This window comes from Rana temporaria, chromosome 5 (assembly GCF_905171775.1).
Source record: "Rana temporaria chromosome 5, aRanTem1.1, whole genome shotgun sequence".
NCBI classification, from domain to species: domain Eukaryota; kingdom Metazoa; phylum Chordata; class Amphibia; order Anura; family Ranidae; genus Rana; species Rana temporaria.
In genome coordinates this window covers 12795733-12817940 of record NC_053493.1, presented here as the reverse complement: position 1 = coordinate 12817940, position 22208 = coordinate 12795733, and the positions used below count along the sequence as shown (strand labels likewise).

General features: G+C 41.8%; 1 protein-coding gene and 1 long non-coding RNA gene across 2 annotated transcripts in view; both read left to right on the top strand.

Annotated features, from left to right (window-relative positions):
* The first annotated feature begins 278 nt into the window (after positions 1–278).
* The window catches only part of WNT3A (Wnt family member 3A), a 136235-nt gene continuing 114305 nt past the window's right edge, over positions 279–22208 (top strand). Inside the window, exon 1 of the mRNA XM_040352184.1 lies at positions 279–682. Coding sequence (XP_040208118.1) covers positions 612–682 — 71 coding nt within the window. The 5' untranslated portion in view covers positions 279–611. The remainder of the gene's footprint in view (positions 683–22208) is intronic.
* On the top strand, positions 16496–18954 carry LOC120939815. Its single transcript, XR_005749373.1, has 2 exons — positions 16496–17886; positions 17951–18954. It is a non-coding gene; the product is annotated as an uncharacterized LOC120939815 (long non-coding RNA).

Sequence of the window (22208 nt, the reverse complement as noted above, 5' to 3'; positions counted from 1 at the left end):
GTGTAGATCCCTATGTGTAGATCCCTATGTAGCTGCTCCCTATGTCTAGCTCCCTATGCTGTGTAGATCCCTATGTGTAGATCCCTATGCGGTGTAGCTGAGTGGAAGGCAGTGATCTGTGTGTGGCTGTTCCCTATGCTGTGTAGATCCCTATGCTGTGTAGATCCCTATGTCTAGCTCCCTATGCGGTGTAGATGAGTGGAGGAAGGCAGTGATCTGTGTGTGGCTGTGGAGTGCGGAGCAGGGAGCAGTGTCATCACAATTATTCCCCCTTGGCGATCCCCGCTGATTGGGCCCTTAAAGGGAGCCGCTCCAAACTTTTTTTTTTTCTCTTGTGGTGTGTGTAATATTTGCTCCTCTCTCCTCTCCTGTGTCTGGGCTCCGAGCAGTCACCACCCTCTTCATTCTTTATAAGGAGAGCCAAGCTTTTCTACCTGCCACTATCCCTGTACATAGCTCCCACACCGCCGCCTCCTCCTCCTCCTCCTTTATCTTTTTGGTTTTCTAATTTATTTTTGATACATTGTTTCATCGCTTCCTGGCAGAAGAGGAAATTTTCACAACTTGTTTGATCCATTTTTGTTTTTGTTGTTGTTGTTTTTCCTTGGAGAATGTTCTGCTTTGGATACTTGCTCTTTTTCTGTGGGCTGAGCCAAGTTATGTCAACATATCCCATTTGGTGGTGAGTCTTATTTCTTTATCTTTTTTGTTGTGTATCTTGTTTTTGTCATGTTTTATACTTTTGTTGTATGTGTGTTTTTTTTGTTTCTGTGTGTACAACGTTATGGCACTTGGTGGTGCGATGGTGGCAGTAGGGGGGGGGGGGGGGGACCAGCACTGGGGGATCACGTTGCTCTTGGGCTCTTTGATCCGAAGCTGCAACAATTGCTGCTGATTGTATTAAGCAGATAATGATACAAGATTTTTGGAAACTTCAAGGCTCTTTTCAGCCAGTCAGGTGGGGAACACAAGACTTCACAAAAGTATTTTTTTTTTTTTTGTGCTTTAAGGGAAACACAAGAAAGCAGGTAAGACAAGATTAGACAACTTGCACTGAGTATTGTAACCAGAAGCTGCATGAAATCTGTGTACAGGGAGGCATGCACTGCCCTGCAATGTGATAAGGAAGTTCTGATTGCTTACAGATCACAGATTCTTCCACAAGCTTCTGATTTTGGGGACAATTCATGCTCATATTTTTTTAATGCACACACACTTTTTTTTTAAAGCATTTTTTTAAGCATTTTTATTTATTTTTTAAGCATTTTTATTTATTTTTAAAGCATTTTTATTTATTTTTTTAAGCATTTTTTAAGCATTTTTTTTAAGCATTTTTATTTATTTATTTTAAGCACTTTTGTTGTATCTGTATGGCAATTTGTGTTCTGTACAATGAAATCAAAAACAATTAAAATAAATAAAACCAAAACAATATATCTATAGGTATCTATATCTACCTATAGATATCTAGCTATAGATATCTATATATAGCTATATTTATTTATTTTAAGCATTTTTATTTATTTTTTAAGCATTTTTATTTATTTATTTTAAGCATTTTTGGTGTATCTGTATGGAAATTTGTGTTCTGTACAATAAAATAAAAAACAATTAAAATAAATAAAACCAAAACAATATATTTATAGGTATCTATATCTATCTGTAGATATCTATCTATAGATATCTATCTATAGATATCTATATATAGCTATATTTATTTATTTTAAGCATTTTTATTTATTTTTTTTAAGCATTTTTGGTGTATCTGTATGGCAATTTGTGTTCTGTACAATACAATAAAAAATAAATAAAAAAAATAAAACCAAAACAATATATCTATCTATCTATCTATCTATCTATCTATCTATCTATCTATCTATCTATCTATCTATCTATCTATATATCTATCTATAGATATCTATATATAGCTATATTTATTTTTTTAAGCATTTTTATTAATTTTTTAAAGCATTTTTGGTGTATCTGTATGGAAATTTGTGTTCTGTACAATAAAATAAAAAAACAATTAAAATAAATAAAACCAAAACAATATATCTATAGGTATCTATATAATATATATAATATATATGTGAGAGAACAATAAGTGATCTTGCTATGCAAGACCACTTAATAAATAAAACCAAAACAATATATCTATCTATCTATAGATATCTATATATAGCTATATTTATTTTTTTAAGCATTTTTATTTTTTTTACGCATTTTTGGTGTATCTGTATGGCAATTTGTGTTCTGTACAATACAATAAAAAACAATTAAAATAAATTAAACCAAAACAATATATCTATAGGTAGCTATATCTATCTATAGCTATATTTATTTTTTTAAGCATTTTTATTTATTTTCTAAGCATTTTTATTTTATTTTTTTAAGCATTTTTGGTGTATCTGTATAGCAAATGTGTGTTCTGTACAATACAATAAAAAAACAATTTAAATAAATTAAACCAAAACAATATATCTATAGGTATCTATATCTATCTATAGATATCTAGCTATACATATCTATATATAGCTATATTTATTTATTTTAAGCATTTTTATTTATTTTTAAGCATTTTTGGTGTATCTGTATGGCAATTTGTGCAATAAAAACAATTAAAATACATTAAACCAAAACAATATATCTATAGGTATCTATATTTATATATAGATATCTATATATAGCTATATAGCTATATTTATTTATTTAAGCATTTTTATTTATTTTTTAAGCATTTTTATTTATTTTTTAAGCATTTTTATTTATTTTTTTAAGCATTTTTGGTGTATCTGTATGGCAATTTGTGTTTTGTATACAATAAAAAACAATTAAAATAAACTAAACCAAAACAATATATATGTAGGTATCTATATCTATCTATATATATATATATATATCTATAGATATCTATATATAGCTATATAGATATATTTATTTTTTTAAGCATTTTTATTTATTTTTTTAAGCTTTTTTATTTATTTTTTTAAGCATTTTTGGTGTATCTGTATGGCAATTTGTGTTCTGTACAATACAATAAAAAACAATTAAGATAAATAAAACCAAAACAATATATCTATCTATAGATAGATATCTATATAAATATTGCAGTACGAATATACCATATTTTTTGTCTGACTGTGTTCCCTGACTGTTGAATTTTTATACACATTTTACCTTTGTGTATATAAACCTTGCAATAAATCCTTGCCCACCACAGAGACAAAAATAACATTTTGCTTATAATATAATCGGATGTGACAGCAAAGATTTTGTGCATTGCAAGAAATTATTTTATTATTATTATTATTATTATTATTATTATTATTATTATTATTTTTATTCATTTTTTTTTTTTTTACATTTCTTCTGAACATGGACATTTTGTATTTTAATTTCTCTCTCTCCTTCTCTCTCTCTCTCTCTCTCTCTCTCTCTCTCTATATATATATATATATATAGATATATAGCTATATCTATATATATATCTATATTTAGTGTTTTGTATCTACTATATATAATTACACACAAAGCTAGACTATTGGGACTAGACTATAGGGATTAGACATTCAACAGAAAGGCAAAATATTTTGCTAATTATCTCCCCCATTGCACAGTAGGTGCAAGGGTTCTTTTTGTTATGGATATTTGAAAAAAAAAAAAGAATTGTAGTTTCTGTAAAAGGAAATCTCACAGAAACATATTATTATTTTTTTTTTTTAATTGGGTTTTGAACATAAAATATAAGAACAGGCAACAACCAGAAAGTCTTTTGATATAAAAGAGGATAAGCATATTATTTATTTTTGTAAAATAATTGAAGAATAGATTTTGTGTATGATTATTTTGTAAAATAATTGAAGAATAGATTTTGTGTATGGTGATAACAAAATAATAATGACAAATAATAATAACTTTAATTTTATTTTGATTATTCCATACTATATCTTTTCTTTTCAATAAACATTTATTGTAAAAAAAATAATAATAATAAAAAAAATAACAACAAAATAATAATGTAGAAAGGTTTGTTTTATATATAGAATTTTTTTTTAATATTGAGCTGTAATTTTGGATGACAATGGAATAGTCTGCGGTTGCCACAGCAGAAAGTTTTGTAGGACATTTTGCAGAATGGATGAGTTGATTTTTTTGTTTATTTTTTAGATTATATCTGATCTCTGAGCATATAAAGCCTCCAACACTTGAAATAGAGACCCTCAGTATGATTTACTAATGACTTTGTTCATCTGAAATGATCTGTCATTATTGTAGAACCAGATCTGAAAAATGTTACCATTTCCCTCAGCTTTAGGTTAATTTTATTGATTTATTTTCTTATATGTCATTTACACAAAACTTGAAGTAAAGCGTATAATAAACTTTCTCGTTAAAAAAAAAAGAAGCATGCAATAAACAATTGCAAATATTTCCTGGTGGAAGGATCTGACACTTTTAGAGATCTCAAACACCATACTGATTATTATTATTATTATTATTATTATTATTATTATTATTATTTTTTCCTTCTCAGGACCCTATCTTAATTGTTTTATTAACATACATTTCTTACTAAGCGCAAATTATTCCCATTCCCTTTTCCCTTTCCTTTACACACTATTATTTTTTAATGTACTGTGTAATCATTTTGTTACAATTTTAGATAAACAAATGTGCAATTTAGTTATGCAAACATGTTTTATTTTATTTTATTTTTTATATACTGTGCTTTTGGTTTGATTTTATCTCTTGATATGGATTGCTCTTTGTGATTGTGAAAAGAAAAAAAAGAAAGAAACAACATCTTTTTTTTTTAAAGAGAATTTCAATTTCCTTGCTGTGTTATTGGCTATTGATCCACATGTTGTGTTTTGGTTTTGGTTTTTTTTGGTTTGCGGTGGAATTATCCGCACTGTGATCAGGAATTTTAGTGTGTCTGGATTTTTTGGTATCTATGTGATGGCACAATTTTGTTTTTTCAAGATATGGACAATTCTGATAATTTCCAGTGGTGCTTGGACTGTATAAGTGAGAGCTTGTATCTCATTCATATTTTTTTTTTGGGGGGGGGGGGGATTTATTTATTCATTTTATATTTGTAAAATTTTGATGGTGTAAGCAATTATTTACTAACAGCATCTGACTGTTGAAAAACATTTAAGGGCGAGAATTTTTTTTCTATTATTCTATTAAATATTTTATATATATTAATATTATTCTGATATTCTAATATATGTTCTAATATATGTTCTAATATATGTTCTGTATATGTCCTTCATCTGTAAAAAAAATAAATTAAAAAAACGATATCTATATTGTAAAGCGCCGCGCAAACTGTATAATAATATTAATAATAATCAGTCGTAAAAAAAAAGTTCTAGAACTCTTGCCAACACATCTTCAGAGACCGAGGGATTGATTTACTAAAGGCAAATAGACGGTGCAAAAGTGCAGTTTCTCCAGTAAGTGAGGTAAAGCTTCACTTTGCAAAGAATACCCAATCACGTGCATGGAAAAAAAAAAAAACAGCATTTTGTGCTTGCACATGATTGGATGAAGGAAGTCAGCAGAGCTTCTGCTTATTTACTAAGCTCTGGAGCAACTGCTCTTGCAGAGTGCAACTGCACCTTGGCAAGTGCACAGTCAATTTGCCTTTAGTAAATCAACCCCACAAGGTCTGTGCTTAAAAACAGCATCCGTTTTTGTGTGTGCGTTTTTTTTCTTTGCATTGTACATCCTTTTATGCGTGTTTTTATTTATTTTATTACGTACTCTGTGGTCTGTGAGACCGCAGAGGGGATGCCACTTCCTGCATTGGGTTTGCAGCCACGTGTGTGGAAAATGCATGCGTTTTACATGCGCCAATCGAAGCTGCGGTTTGGGAAACGTGACGAAGAAAAAAAAACAATAAAAGCTGCAAGTTTTTAAAGGACGTGGCGCTCCAAAATGCCGGGAACTGATATGTACTGACTGTTAATAAAAAATAATAATAATATAGGCTTTGGGGTTGACTTACTATAACCGGAGAGTGAAAAAATTGGTGCGGCTGTGCAGGGTAGCCAATCAGCTTCTAGCTCCAGTTTGTTCAATGAAGCTTTGGCAATAAAACCTGGAAGCCGATTGGTTTCTAGGAAGAGCTGCACCAGATTTTGCACTCTCCAGTTTTAGTAAATCGACCCCCTTTGTGTGGTTTTATAGCCTGTTTTAGCATATGGCAGAACCTTGAGGGGTAATTGGACCAGGGTACTTGCTGATTTACCTTAAATGTAATCCAGTGTCTTTATGCCTGTGGGGGGGTCATTACTTCAGTGTTATCTGGTCAGTGCTCCGAGCAACATTGTCTCTAAAGGGGGGGGGGGGCAGCACTAGTACTGTGCATGAGGAGCCTCTAGCTTTAGTATTGTATTTAGTAAGTATTATCCCCATGTACAGTTTCTAATAGGAGGGTCCATCCTATGTATTTGGGGGTCCATCCTATGTACTTGGGGGTCCATCCTATGTACTTGGGGGTCCATCCTATGTATTTGGGAGTCCATCCTATGTACTAAGGGGTCCATATTATGTACTTGGGGGTCCATCCTATGTACTTTATTCCACCTTGGCAGTACTGAACATGAGGAGCCTCTAGCTTTAGTATTGTATTTAGTAAGTATTTAGTATTGTATTTAGTAAGTATTTAGTATTGTATTTAGTAAGTATTTAGTATTGTATTTAGTAAGTATTATCCCCATGTACAGTTTCTAATAGGGGGGTCCATCCTATGTACTTGGGGGTCCATCCTCTGTACTTGGGGGTCCATCCTCTGTACTTGGGTGTCCATCCTCTGTACTTGGGGGTCCATATTATGTACTTGGGGGTCCATCCTATGTACTTTATTCCACCTTGGCAGTACTGAACATGAGGAGCCTCTAGCTTTAGTATTGTATTTAGTAAGTATTTAGTATTGTATTTAGTAAGTATTATCCCCATGTACAGTTTCTAATAGGGGGGTCCATCCTATGTACTTGGGGGTCCATCCTATGTACTTGGTGGTCCATCCTATTTAATTGGGGGTCCATCCTATGTACTTGGGGCTCCATTCTCTGTACTTGGGGGTCCATATTATGTACTTGGGGGTCCATCCTATGCACTTTATTCCACCTTGGCAGTACTGAACATGAGGAGCCTCTAGCTTTAGTATTGTATTTAGTAAGTATTTAGTATTGTATTTTGTAAGTATTATTCCCATGTACAGTTTCTAATAGGGGGGTCCATCCTCTATACTTGGGGGTCCATCCTATGTAATTGGGGGTCCATCCTCTGTACTTGGGGGTCCATCCTATGTACTTGGGGGTCCATTCTATGTACTTGGGGGTCCATCCTCTATACTTGGGGGTCCATCCTATGTAATTTGGGGTCCATCCTATGTACTTGGGGGTCCATCCTATGTAATTGGGGGTCCATCCTATGTACTTGGGGGTCCATCCTATGTAATTTGGGGTCCATCCTATGTACTTGGGGGTCCATCCTATGTAATTTGGGGTCCATCCTATGTACTTTATTCCATCTTGGCAGTAATGAACAGTGTCTGGGGCTGTAGGGTGACCATAAACAGCCCAAAGCTGACCTGAAAGGAGATATGAAGGTTGGATGAGCTAGGTTTGTGTCATTTAGAATTTAGCCTGGGGGGGGCCACCATTGGAAGTTCCCTCTTTTGCTCATCTTGCTGGAAAAAAAGTCTACAGTGCTTCCCGTAGCGGCATAGGAAGGGCTTGTCCTCCTTGGTGGGGGGATATTATTCTGTCTATGGGCCAGCTCAGTCTAAATACAACAAGTTTTCTTTGTGGCTAATTGGTTTTATCTCAGCTATTGCTGAACAGGGGTTAGCTGATCATGTTCCATAAGATAGAGATAAGGAGTATCTTGAGGAGAATCTACAAATCTGTGTACAGGGTGAAATGCGGTCATGAAAAGTTTACTATGTAAAGGCTGCATCGAAAATTTGGATGTAGTTAAATGTTCTATCAGTAGCGTCAAATGAGTACCGGCATGCACGCAGTGGGGGTGATTTACTAAAACTGGAGAGTGCAGTTGTGCATGGTAGCCAATCAGTTTCTAGCTTAAGCTTATTCAATTAATCTTTAACAATAAAAGCTGGAAGCTGATTGGTTTCTATGCAGAGCTGCACCAGATTTTGCACTCTCCGGTTTTAGTAAATCGCCCCCCACTGGGTTCCCTTTAAATGTTATCGATGCACATTAATGTTGTAAAAAGAACGACGCGTCCTTGTATAACTTGTAGCTATCGATGACCAGCGATTTGTTTTTTGGGGGGGGGGGGGGCGCAGTTCTGGCACCTCCAGCACTCAATGTATGTAATGGCAAGGGGGTGCTGGAGAGTCTTTGATGCTGGCTTCTGGGAAGGTAAAATGTTGTGTGAGGGATCTATTTGTTATTGCTGGGAAGTGGGATCTAGTTTGTCTGGGATGAGGGGTCTATTATATTATTGCTAGGGGGATCTATTGCAGCTGGGATGGGGTTGGGGTCTATTGTTGGTGGCTGCAGGGAATTCAATGCTTTTTTAATTGCATACGAATTACTTAACACCAGAAAATGTAATACTTAGTTCTGTATTCTCTAAAAGGGGTGTTACCGGTAGGCAGGGGCGTTGCTAGGTGGGAAAAAGACCCGGGCTTCAGCCCGAAGTCCGAGCCCGACACGGGGGGAACAGCTTACCTGTTGGTTGCTGCCTGGCTTACCAATGCCCATCAATGTTGACCACTAAAAACTGACCTACCTGACCCACCTGACCATTACACTGACCTACCTGACCAACACCGACATGCACTGACCTACCTGACCAGTGACCATTACACTGAACTACCTGACCAACACCGACATGCACTGACCTACCTGACCATTACACTGACCTACCTGACCAACACCGACATGCACTGACCTACCTGACCATTACACGTGATGTCAGACTTGTGACCGTAACCTCAGGCTCCTCCTGCAGCTCAGCCTTAGTGTGCGGCGCTGGTGTGCCCATCCCAGTAGACAGCAGCCAGAGACAGGAGAGGAGAAGAGAGCGGCCGCATTGTAACTCCCGCCTTCTGGAGCCTGCAGCGCCTATGATGGACGTCACACGTCCCGCGGTCCCGGCATTGGACCAATGGGATGTCCATCATAGGCGCTGCAGGCTCCAGAAGGCAGGAATTACAATGCGGCCGCAGCGCCACATCCCCGCTCGGCGATCGGGATCAGATCGGTCCCCCGCTGCTGCACAAAAGACACTCTGGGCTATTGAGCTCACATTCGGGGGTCCAGCCTCAATAGCCCCCCACTAACGACGCCTATGCTGGTAGGTGGAACCAAGAGGCAGTACTCAGAGGTGGGTAAGGGGCGGAGATACGGGTGGCTTAAAAGAGGGGGGGGGGGAGTCCTGAACCTATGCTCTGAGAAAAAAAGCCCTGTCTATGCCTATAGGGCCAGACAAGCTATGCTTACTGCCTTGCAGTACTATACAATGGCTGTTCTTTACTTCTCCGACAATGGAAGTCAATGGGTCAGCTGACTCGCTGAAGTCAGGGTTGGAAGAGGAAATTTAGAAGCTGATTGGTTACTATGCACAACCGCACCAGATTTTGTGTGTTCCATCCCCCCCCCCCTTGTGTTTGCTGGCACTATTGGCCGATCTGCAATAATAAAAAAAAAGATGATATAACAAAAGCAAGCATCTAAAAATGTGACCGCATTAAAAGTGCAATAAAAAAACTCAAAATATGACACCTACTGGACAAACTTTGCATGATTCCCTAAAGGAATGTACACTTAGAAGTGCTGTTGTGTTTCGGTGATTGGTTTGGAGGAACTCAAGTGGCCTTCACAGAAGCCTACTGAAACCCTTTGGGATGAATTGGAACGCTGATTGTGAGCAAGGGCTTCTTATCCAACATCAGTACTTGACCTCAACCCTACTGACCATCTTCTCATTCAACATCAGTACCTGACCTCAACCCTACTGACCATCTTCTTGTCCAACATCATTAACTGACCTCAACCCTACTGACCATCTTCTCATCCAACATCAGTACTTGACCTCAACCCTACTGACCATCTTCTCATCCAACATCAGTACCTGACCTCAACCCTACTGACCATCTTCTTATCCAACATCAGTACCTGACCTCAACCCACCTGACCGTCTTCCCATCTAACATCATTAACTGACCTCAACCCTACTGACATCTTCTCATCCAACATCAGTACTTGACCTCAACCCTACTGACCATCTTCTCATCCAACATCAGTACTTGACCTCAACCCTACTGACCATCTTCTCATCCAACATCAGTACTAGACCTCAACCCTACTGACCATCTTCTCATCCAACATCAATACCTGACCTCAACCCTACTGACCATCTTCTCATCCAACATCATTTCCTGACCTCAACCCTACTGACCATCTTCTCATCCAACATCAGTACTAGACCTCAACCCTACTGACCATCTTCTCATCCAACATCAGTACCTGACCTCAACCCTACTGACCATCTTCTCATCCAACATCAGTACCTGACCTCAACCCTACTGACCATCTTCTCATCCAACATCAGTACTAGACCTCAACCCTACTGACCATCTTCTCATCCAACATCATTTCCTGACCTCAACCCTACTGAACCCCCTTTAGAACAATTTGGAATGCTGATTGTGATCCAGATCTTTTTAATTATCATTGTCTAACTTCAACCCTATTAATTGCTGTTTAGTTCATGCCTACCATCTAATGATTACTGATTATTATTGATTGATTATTATTTTTGAGTGCTAGTACAAAATAAACATAGAACTAATATGTTTGAAGCCTTAGGTGGCATACCTAGTGTTGGGTCTATTTTTTTAATGCTAAGTGCATCATTCTGAGCAATCTGTGTATATATTTGTGTAATAGTGTTATTTCCAGGTATTTATGACCTCTCACAGAGATCACAGTACCCCCCCTGACAATGCCTTCATCTGATGTTTACTCCAGATGGACGGCACCATCTTTGATCAGCATAGGCGTGCGCACTGGGTGTGCCAGGTGTGCCTGGGCACACCCTAACCACCCCGTGCAGGGTCGATTCTCCTTGCTTCCTGGAGCCCCCATTTCCCCGTGCAGTGCTGCCAGCTTCCCCTTCCCCTCTCCCACCGTCTGCTGCTGGGGGATCTTTCAGAACAGAGAAAAGGGCCAGTACATATGTAAATTCCTGGCCCCTTTTATTTTCTGAATGAACTCAGTGAGTGGTCTGTACCAATCACTCCTGTCTTCATTCTTAGCTGAAGTTTGTGAATGAACAGGAAGCCTCTCGGCACAGAGCACTTCCCATTCATTCACTGTCCAGTGCAGCTGAGGCTGCAGAGAAAGGGACTGGGGAATCTCTGTCCTCAGTCCCTTTCGGGCTAAAAAGTGAGACATCAGCAGTCTGTTTAGACGGGGCTCCTAAAAAAAAGTTGTAAAAACATATTTTTTTTAAATAATATTGTAAAACATAATAAAAATTAAGAGGAGACTGAGGAAATGTTTCCTCCTGTCTGCAGTAGACAGATGGCATTATCTCAGCCTAGGCAAAGTCCCTCACTGGAGCTCAAGGACAGCTTTTAATGATAAAACGTGGAAATGTTCTGATTCAGTTCCTGTTGTGGGGGTGACAACTGTCACTTATTTATGCCTTTAAAAAGAAAAAATGTCTTCCAGTTTGAAACAAGGTCTACTTTAAGGCTGGACGGTGATCACTGTCGGAGGCGGGATAGTCCATCATGGGACAGGCAGGATCCTGGAATGATCTGAAAGGTGTAGTGAAGGCAGATGTGGGGCGGTGGGCAGTAAGGCGGCAGGTGTGTAGAGTCTGTCTCTGCCTGACTGAGCACTTTGCCTGAGGAGCTGCGGAGCAATGTGCTGCGTGCTGAGAGATCGCCCAGCTATTTGATCGGCTCTGGCAGCTTGTTTGTACAAAAGATATTCAGTGAAGCTCACCTCCAAATCTCAATAATTATAAACTCACCGTAGAGATCAGACCTTCAATGGAGCTTGACAAGGCAAGTACCTGAGGGGGGGGGGGGGGGGGGGGTCTGTACAGGCTGTAATTCATACAGAGGAGAAAACACACAGCACCACAGATCAGCAACATAAAGATAGTGTTGCAGTTAACAGGCCATGGTGCCAAATCTAATACTCCACTAATTACCCCCTCCCTGTCCACAGAGAAGAGGCACAAGGAGGCTTGTGTCAATGTTTGTTTAATGTGGAGTGAAGTGTTATATAAATACAACTCCTATCACTTTCACTGCCGGAGAAAAGAAAATTCTCCTTTATCTCTTTATACACACACCGCTCAATTGTTACAAATCTCCAAACATCCTTCTTTCCCCTCTCTTCCTTTTCCTTTCCTTTTCCTTTCCTTTCATTTCCTTTTCTTTCCTTTCCTTTCTTTTCCTTTTCTTTCTTTCCTTTCTTTTCCTTTTCTTTCTTTCCTTTCTTTTCCTTTCCTTTCCTTTCATTTCCTTTCCTTTCATTTCCTTTTCTTTCCTTTCTTTTCCTTTTCTCTCTTTCTTTCCTTTCATTACCCTTTTCTTTCCTTTCCTTTCCTTTCCTTTCCTTTCCTTTCCGTTCCTCTCCTTTCCTTTTGTTTCCTTTCCTTTCCTTTCCTTTCCTTTCCCTTCCTTTCCTTATCTTTCTGTTTATTTTCATTTCCCTTTTACTTCCCTTTCCTTTCCTTTCCTTATCTTTCTGTTCCTTTTCATTTTCCTTTCACTTCCCTTTTCTTTCCATTCCGTTCCTTTCCTTTATTTTCCTTTCTTTTCATTTCCTTTCATTTCCCTTCCCTTTCCTTTCCTTTCCGTTCCTCTCCTTTCCTTTTCTTTCCCTCTCTTTCCTTTCTGTTCCTTTTCATTTCCCTTTCACTTCCCTTTCTTTTAATTTCCTTTTCCTTCCTTTCTGTTCCTTTCTTTCCTTTCACTTCCATTCCCTTCCCGTTCACTTCCCTTCCCTTTTCCTTTCCTTTCATTTAATTTCCCTTTCTTTCCTTTCTGTTCCTTTCTTTCCTTTTCCTTCCCTTCCATTTCCTTTCCTTTCCGTTCCTCTTCTTTCCTTTCCCTTCCCTTCCCTTTCCTTTCCATTCCTCTTCTTTCCTTTCCCTTCCCTCCCTTACCTTTCCTCTTTTCCCCTTTTCGTTTCCCTTTCACTTCCCTTCTCTTTCCTTTCTGTTCCTCTCCTTTCCTTTTCTTTCCATTCCCTTTCTGTTCCTTTTAATTTCCCTTTCACTTCCCCTCCCTTTCCTTTATTTTCCTTTCCCTTTCCTTTCTTTTCCTTTCCATTTCCCATCTTTTTCCTTTCCTTTCTTTTCCTTCCCTTACCCTTTCACTTCCTTTTCCTTTCCTTTTCTTTATTTTCCTTTTCTTTTACTTTTCTTTTTCCTTTTCCTTTGTCTTTCCCTTTATTTTATTTTCCTTTATTTTCTTTATTCCCTTCCCCTCCCCTCTTCCCTTTTGCACCACCTGTGCTTCTTTTCAACCTTCCTTCTTTTTCAATCCTTTCCTTCCATCAGTTACTTCCTTCCTTCCTTCTTCACATTATTTACCATCCATTACATATACCAGTCCTTTCTTCCATCCTGCCTTCATTTCTTTCCATTAATTACTGCTGCCATTCATTCCTTCCTTCCCTCTTTCCTTCCTTTCCTTCACATACGTCTTTCCTCTTCCTTCCCTCCTTCCTTCCTCCCTCACATTATATTTCCCTTCCAACCCTTATACCAGTCCCTTCTTCCTTCCTTTCTTTTTTTTCTTTTCTTCTATCCTTCCTTTCTTCCCTCTTTCCTTCCTTTCCTTCACATACGTCTTTCCTCTTCCTTCCCGCCTTCCTTCCTCCCTCACATTATATTTCCCTTCCAACCCTTATACCAGTCCCTTCTTCCTTCCTTCCTTCCTTTTTATCTTTTCTTCTATGCTTCCTTTCTTACCTCATTCCTTTCTTTCCATTAATTACTGGTCCAGGTACAAATTGCATGACAAGTTGCGCCGTACTGTCGGCAATGGAACTGTTCAAATCAGTGCAATGCAAGCTTTGCAAAAAAAAATGATAAAAATGTGAAAAAAAAAAAATTCCTGCACGATTTTTTGCGATTTCAGGTGCGAATTTACACAGATGGTCAGGCAAGTCGCACCTGAAATCGCACTGACTTGTGGCTTTGAAATCGTGCTGCTTCAATTGAAGTCTCACTCAGTGTGAGGGCTAACTCCTTTCCTTCCAACCCTCCTTCCTTCCTTTTCTTCACTTACTCCTGTCCTTCATTTTATCTCTTCATTTCTTTACTCTTTTTCTTTACTTTTTTTGCCTTTCGCTTCCTTCTATCCCCTCTTCCTTTTATACTGTCTGTCCTACAAACTCTTATACTAGTCTGTCCGCCCTTCCTTCCTTTCTTTCTTTCTTTCTTTCTTTCTTTCTTTCTTTCTTTCTTTCTTTCTTTCTTTCTTTCTTTCTTTCTTTCTTTCTTTCTTTCCCTTCTTCACGTTATATTTAACTTCCAACCCTTATACCAGTCCTTTCTTCCATCCTTTCTTCGTTTCTTTCCATTAATTACTGCTGCCATACCTTCCTTCCTTTCCTTCACATACTTCTTCCCCCTTCCTTCCTTTCTTCCTTCCCTCCTTCCTTCCTTCCTTCCTTCCTCTTTTCATACCTTTCTTTCTACCTTCCTCCTTTCATTTCCTTCATGCCCCCATTTCATCCAACGTTCTTATCATGTGCCATGTGTATGAGCGGAGCCATTATGGGCTAAAAAGAGGGCGGAACCAGAACCAGGGAACACAAATTCAGAGATGAAAGATGACACTATAAGAGCACATTCACACCTTGGCGTTTTGTCGCCTGTAGCGCGACGCGCACAAACGCCAGAGGGACCAAAATACATGTAAGGCTATGGGCATGGTTCACATCTGAACGCCGATGCGCCTGACGCGTATCGCATGTAGTCAATAAAAGTTCCGGACCCTTTTTTGTTGCGCATATCGCGCAATATGCGCGTATTTGAGCGTTTCCACTTCCCATAGAAAGTAATGGAAACGCTCGATTCAAGCGACTTGCGCGACAACGGGCGTTTGCTACGGGCGTTTCGTCAATAGAACTTGTCGCCCATGCAGAAGATTAAAAAAATCTACCAACATAGCAACAAGTGATGAAAAGATGATAGTTTTTCCTATTGGCTAAAAAAAAAACGTCAAAGTACAAAAACGTCGGACAACGCTGTATGCAAACGCGCATATTAGCATGAACATGCGCGACAAAACGCCGGAAAAAAACGCCGGAAAACGCCGCTATTGCCTACGCCTAGGTGTGAATGCAGCCTAAGGAGTTATCAACGGTGTCAGCCAGGTGCATGAGCTAAACCACTAAGTAATTAGGCAGTGAGTCAGTTTGTCTGACTGGAGCATACCTCTAACACACAGTCATTGCCCCCTGTCTGCGTATGTGCACAGTGCAGGGCAGGGCCAGGATGTGTTGGGTGCAGGGTTCAGGTGTGTTGGTTGCAGGGACAGAATGTGTTGGGTGCAGGGTTCAGGTGTGTTGGTTGCAGGGACAGAATGTGTTGGGTGCAGGGTTTGGATGTGTTGGGTGTGGAGTCTAAAGCCCCATACACACGGTCACACTTTTTGCCAACCAACTTCAAAATCTGCAAGTTTTCTAATTTGTGCGACCGTGTGTACGCTCCATCGGACCAACTTTTTCGGGTTTCATCCTACAAAAAGTTGGGTCTGCAAACGGACCAACTTTTCGGCAACGATGGTGCCTAGTCCGACCGTGTGTACAGCAAGCCAACCAACTTTTGTACAAAGTGCAAATACGCATGCTCAGAACCAATGTTAAAATCAACCAACAATAGCAGAAGTTAACCAAAGGGTGGCGGTAAAGAGCAGAAAAGAGCAGAAAAACCACGTGATGTTGAGAAATTTTTAGAAAAGTTTGCAGAAAAGTCCGAGCGTGTGCATGCTATGGGTGTGACCGGACAAATCACTTCGGACAAAAATCCAAGGGAAAGTTTGTCGGATGTCCGACCGTGTGTACGAGGCTTTAGTGTGTTGGGTTCAGGGTTAGGATGTGTTGGGTGCAGAGTCTAAGTGTGTTGGGGGCAGGGTTTGGATGTGTTGGGTGCAGGGTTTGGATGTGTTGGTTGCAGAGTCTGAGGCCCCGTACACACGTCCGAGGAACTCGACGTGCAAAACACATCGAGTTCCTCGTCGAGTTCAGTGTGGAAGCCGCCGAGGAGCTTCGGCGGGCCGACTTTCCTCATTGAACAACGAGGAAAAAGAGAACATGTTCTCTTTTCGGCCCGACGAGTTCCTCGTCGGCTTCCTCGCTGAAAAGTGTACACACGACCGAGTTTCTCGGCAGAATCCAGCTCCGACCGAGTTTCTGGCTGAATTCTGCCGAGAAACTCGGTCGTGTGTACGGGGCCTAAGTGTGTTTGGTGCAGGGTTTGGATGTGTTGGGTGCAGGGTGGAGGTGTGTTGGGTATAGGGTTTAGGAGTGTTGGGTGCAGGAACCAGGTATGTTGGGTGCAGGGTTTGGGTGTGTTAGGTGCAGGGTTTTGGTTTGTAGATTGTTTCCCCCCCTCAAAGAATATACCACCAGCCACCACTGGTGTTTACTGTACGTCACAGGTGAGTTGGGATCAGGTTCTGTGTGTTGTATGCAGGGTCTAGGTGTGTTGGGTGCAGGGCCCGGCATGTTAGGCGCAGGGTCCATGTGTATTGGCTGCAGGGCTCTGAGGTGTTGGATGCAGGGTCCAAGTGTGCAGGGTCCAGGTGTGTTAGGTGTAGGTCTCAGGTGTATTGGGTGCAGGTTCTGTGTGTTGTATGCAGGGTCCAGGTGTGTTAGGTGTAGGTTTCAGGTGTATTGGGTGCAGGTTCTGTGTGTTGTATGCAGGGTCCAGGTGTGTTAGGTGTAGGTTTCAGGTGTATTGGGTGCAGGTTCTGTGTGTTGTATGCAGGGTCTAGGTGTGTTGGGTGCAGGGCCCGGCATGTTAGGCGCAGGGTCCATGTGTATTGGCTGCAGGGCTCCGAGGTGTTGGATGCAGGGTCCAAGTGTGCAGGGTCCAGGTGTGTTAGGTGTAGGTCTCAGGTGTATTGGGTGCAGGTTCTGTGTGTTGTATGCAGGGTCCAGGTGTGTTAGGTGTAGGTTTCAGGTGTATTGGGTGCAGGTTCTGTGTGTTGTATGCAGGGTCCAGGTGTGTTAGGTGTAGGTCTCAGGTGTATTGGGTGCAGGTTCTGTGTATTGTATGCAGGGTCCAGGTGTGTTAGGTGTAAGTCTCAGGTGTATTGGGTGCAGGTTCTGTGTGTTGTATGCAGGGTCCAGGTGTGTTAGGTGTAGGTCTCAGGTGTATTGGGTGTAGGTTCTGTGTGTTGTATGCAGGGTCCAGGTGTGTTAGGTGTAAGTCTCAGGTGTATTGGGTGCAGGTTCTGTGTGTTGTATGCAGGGTCCAGGTGTGTTAGGTGTAGGTCTCAGGTGTATTGGGTGTAGGTTCTGTGTGTTGTATTCAGGGTCCAGGTGTGTTAGATGTAGGTCTCAGGTGTATTGGGTGTAGGTGCTGTGTGTTGTATGCAGGGTCCAGGTGTGTTAGGTGTATGTCTCAGGTGTGTTGGGTGCAGGTTCTGTGTGTTGTATGCAGGGTCCAGGTGTGTTAGGTGTAGGTCTCAGGTGTATTGGGTGCAGGTTCTGTGTGTTGTATGCAGGGTCTAGGTGTGTTGGGTGCAGGGCCCGGCATGTTAGGCGCAGGGTCCATGTGTATTGGCTGCAGGGCTCCGAGGTGTTGGATGCAGGGTCCAAGTGTGCAGGGTCCAGGTGTGTTAGGTGTAGGTCTCAGGTGTATTGGGTGCAGGTTCTGTGTGTTGTATGCAGGGTCCAGGTGTGTTAGGTGTAGGTTTCAGGTGTATTGGGTGCAGGTTCTGTGTGTTGTATGCAGGGTCCAGGTGTGTTAGGTGTAGGTCTCAGGTGTATTGGGTGTAGGTTCTGTGTGTTGTATTCAGGGTCCAGGTGTGTTAGATGTAGGTCTCAGGTGTATTGGGTGCAGGTTCTGTGTGTTGTATGCAGGGTCCAGGTGTGTTAGGTGTAGGTCTCAGGTGTATTGTGTGCAGGTTCTGTGTGTTGTGTGCAGGGTCCAGGTGTGTTAGGTGTAGGTCTCAGGTGTATTGGGTGCAGGTTCTGTGTGTTGTATGCAGGGTCCAGGTGTGTTAGGTGTAGGTCTCAGGTGTATTGGGTGTAGGTTCTGTGTGTTGTATGCAGGGTCCAGGTGTGTTAGGTGTAGGTCTCAGGTGTATTGGGTGCAGGTTCCGTGTGTAAGGTTCAGGTGTGCTGGGAGCAGGTATTGGATACACTGCCCTGGTGTGTTGTGTGGAGGGCCCCAGTGTGTTGGGTGTAGAAGCAAGCCAGGTGTTCTGGGTGCAGAACCTGGGTGTGTTGGGTGCAGGACCTGGGCGTGTTGGGTGCAGGGTGTGCAGGACAGCTGTGGCAGTGTGTTGGTGTGTGCCGGGTGAGGTTGTGACGAGGCATCTCAGGTATGTCTGCGAGAACGAGCTCATTTCAATTAGAAGGCAATAAAATGCAAATGTGCTCTTGATAAGACAGGCAGAGGAACACCTGGCCAGCAATCAATAACAAGCAATGTTTTATTCACAGTTATTATCCAGCTTATAATTACAAGCCGTGACTGCATTCCTGACAAGGGGGGGGGACATTCCTCTCTTCTGCCACTGCTGAAATATTTTCCCGACCAACTCCTGCAAAAAGGTCCCTGCTACCCAACGCAGCAGCAGCCAATCAGATTACAGTATATGAAGGCACATACAGTCACCTTCCTTCTACCAATACAATAGACCTGCCGTAGGGGATGGATGACCGAGTTGTAAAGCAGACTGCAGGAAAAAAAAAAAAACCTGTTGGTCCTGCCAGAAATCTTGTGAGCTGGAAACTTTCTATGTTGTAGGTCTTATCAGTTACATTGTTGCCAGTGAATTAAATTGAGAAGATAGGTGATCTGTTGTCCTGCCCTAGGGCGACAACGCTGCTCTGCCATAGATATAATTCAGAGAGTCGGCGTTGTCACTCTAATAAAAGAATGTTGTTACTGGTAGGATCACCAGGTGAAAAAAATAAAATAAAAAATGAATGCAGCCACCACATCTGAGGACTAGTAGGCTATAATATATTACATTTTTGTTTTAAGGTTTACATACACTTTAAATTAGTGATTTTGGTTAAATTCATCTTCCTGTAAAATTATTTATTTAGCAGTTAATGAAAACAAGGCGGCTGAGCCACGGTAAAACCACGATTGACCACCTAAACACTAATATACAGGTACTCATGGCCCAGGGGCCCCAGGTGCTTGGGAGCCCCATGATAGTCTTGCCAACTGTCCTGGATTTGCTGGGGTAGTCACGCTTTTTACTAAGCTGGATGGCCCAAACAGCATCCTGGAACCTGTATTGTGCCCTCCTGACCCTGGCATTGTGTTCTCCTGCTCCACCCCTGTACTGTGCCCTTCTGCCTCCACCCATGTACTGCACCTTACTGCCTCCACCCTAGTACTGTGCCCTTCTGCCTCCACACATGTACTGTGCCCTTCTGCCTCCACCTCTGTGTGCCCTTATGCCTCTACCCCTGTACTGTGCCCTTTTGCTTCCACCCCTGTACTGTGCACTTCTGCCTCCACCCCTCTACTGTGCACTTCTGCCTCCACCCCTGTATTTTGCCCTTCTGCCTCAACCCCTGTACTGTGCCTTTCTTCTTCCACCCCTGTACTGTGCACTTCTGCCTCCACCCATGTACTGCACCTTACTGCCTCCACCCTAGTACTGTGCCCTTCTGCCTCCACACATGTACTGTGCCCTTCTTCCTCCACCTCTGTACTGTGCCCTTATGCCTCTACCCCTGTACTGTGCCCTTCTGCTTCCACCCCTGTACTGTGCACTTCTGCCTCCACCCCTGTACTGTGCCCTTCTGCCTCCACCCCTGTACTGTGCACTTCTGCCTCCACCCCTGTACTGTGCCTTTCTGCCTCCACCCCTGTACTGTGCACTTCTGCCTCCACCCCTGTACTGTGCACTTCTGCCTCAACCCCTGTACTGTGCCCTTCTTCTTCCACCGCTGTACTGTGCACTTCTGCCTCCACCCCTGTACTGTGCCCTTCTGCCTCCACCCCTGTACTGTGCACTTCTGCCTCCACCCCTGTACTGTGCCCTTCTGCCTCCACCCCTGTACTGTGCACTTCTGCCTCCACCCTTGTACTGTGCCCTTCTGCCTCCACCCCTGTACTGTGCACTTCTGCCTCCACCCCTGTACTGTGCCCTTTCTGCCTCCACCCCTGTACTGTGCCCTTCTGCCTCCACCCCTGTACTGTGCCCTTCTGCCTCCACCCCTGTACTGTGCACTTCTGCCTCCACCACTGTACTGTGCCCTTCTGCTCCACCCCAGTACTGCCCTGTACTGTGCCCTTCTGCTCCACCCCAGTACTATGCCCTTCTTATCTCAGTACTGTGACCTTCTGCCTCCACCCCTGTTATGTGCCCTTCTGCCTCCACCCCTATACTGCGCCCTCCTGACCCCCCTGTACTGTGCCCCCCTGACCCCCCTGTACAATGCCCTTTGTGTTGATTAGCCTTTTGATTTATGGAATGCTTTCCTATTGCTTAAAAGCGATTTTATTGAAAGCCCCTAAAAAATATATGATTATCAACTATTTGTACTTTAATTCTTGAGAGTTAGTGCGTAAATTGGGTCCAGCTAGTAGGGGCCCCAGTATATTACTTTTCCCAGGGGCCCTGTGATGCTATTAAGATGGTCCCGCTCATGGCGGTACACATGCAGCTATGCATCAAAGCTGAAAGAGCACGTCGATTTCTAATGTCGCAGTTCTATGGGGCCCCCGTGCAATGCATGCGATTGCGGTGCATCATTACTGGAATTATAGGGTTAAATCAGGCCGTGAGGAGGCGACATATCTCCTCCTCATTGCTGTTGGACACCTCGGAGAGGAAAACCACGCTCAGATGATCAGTCTTTGCTGCGCATGTCAACGAGACCCAAGGCAATGCGCCTGCATTGTAGTGCACTGCGTCTTCAATAAAGAGGACCTGTTACTTTGGCGCCTTTAAGTCAAATTTAACCACTTTTTTTTTTAGTCACTGAGGGCAAATGCAGCTCTCGGTCGCTGGGATTGCAAATTCTGCCATAAGGATTCAAAACCAAATTTATTAAAGGGGTAAAACAAACAAAAACAAAAAAATAAATCAATGAATAACATAATTCCTAGGCAGCAGTTTCATGCAGGAAATGCTCGGAGACACGGCCCATGTGGTGTAATTGGCTGATTTAATGACTGTCAGAGAGGTACGTGCAATTCCTGTTAAGTGACATTAAATACACTCGTGTCATTCCGGCCCGCGGCATTGTCTTCTGCTCAGATGTCAGGAGATTTTTAGACTTTGACGCATGTAAATGTACTTCTACTGGTGTTTTTTTTTTTTGTCAAATTCTGATCTCGACCTCAAACATGAAAGCAACAATATCAGACGTTTTGCCATTTAAGGTTAGATCACAGGCGGGTAGTAAAACAGATCGTCATGTTTTATTTGTGCCTCCATTGTTGAGTAGCTGGCAGTGGAAAACCAGTGGCTATGTCTACATTTCAGCTTGTAACACCCGAGCATTGAATCGGAGGTATGTGGTCCGTGGTGGGTCCTTTTCTGAATATTCGAAAATAAGTGGATCTATTCATTCAATTCTGGCCCATATGTCTGGCTAATGAGCAAGCTATAGTCAAACAAAAGGCACGGGAGGCCTGGCATTGCCATGGAGGACATGTGCCATGTTGTGGGCCCCTCCCTTTTATAGAAATGGGGCTGGGTTATCCAGTCTTCAAATAATTGGCTTTTGGGACTCAAGGATTATGCGTTATAGGTTGTTCCATATTCCTACAAACATTTTGTCCAAGTTCAACATATGATAATATGGAGTTGACCCCCCCCCCCCTCCAAGGACATTAATATGGAGTTGACCCCACCTATATTGACATTAATGTGGAGTTGACTCACCCTCATGGGCATTAATATGGACTTGACCCCCTTCCATGGACATTAATATGGAATATAGACATTAATGGGGAGTTGCCTCACCCTCATGGGCATT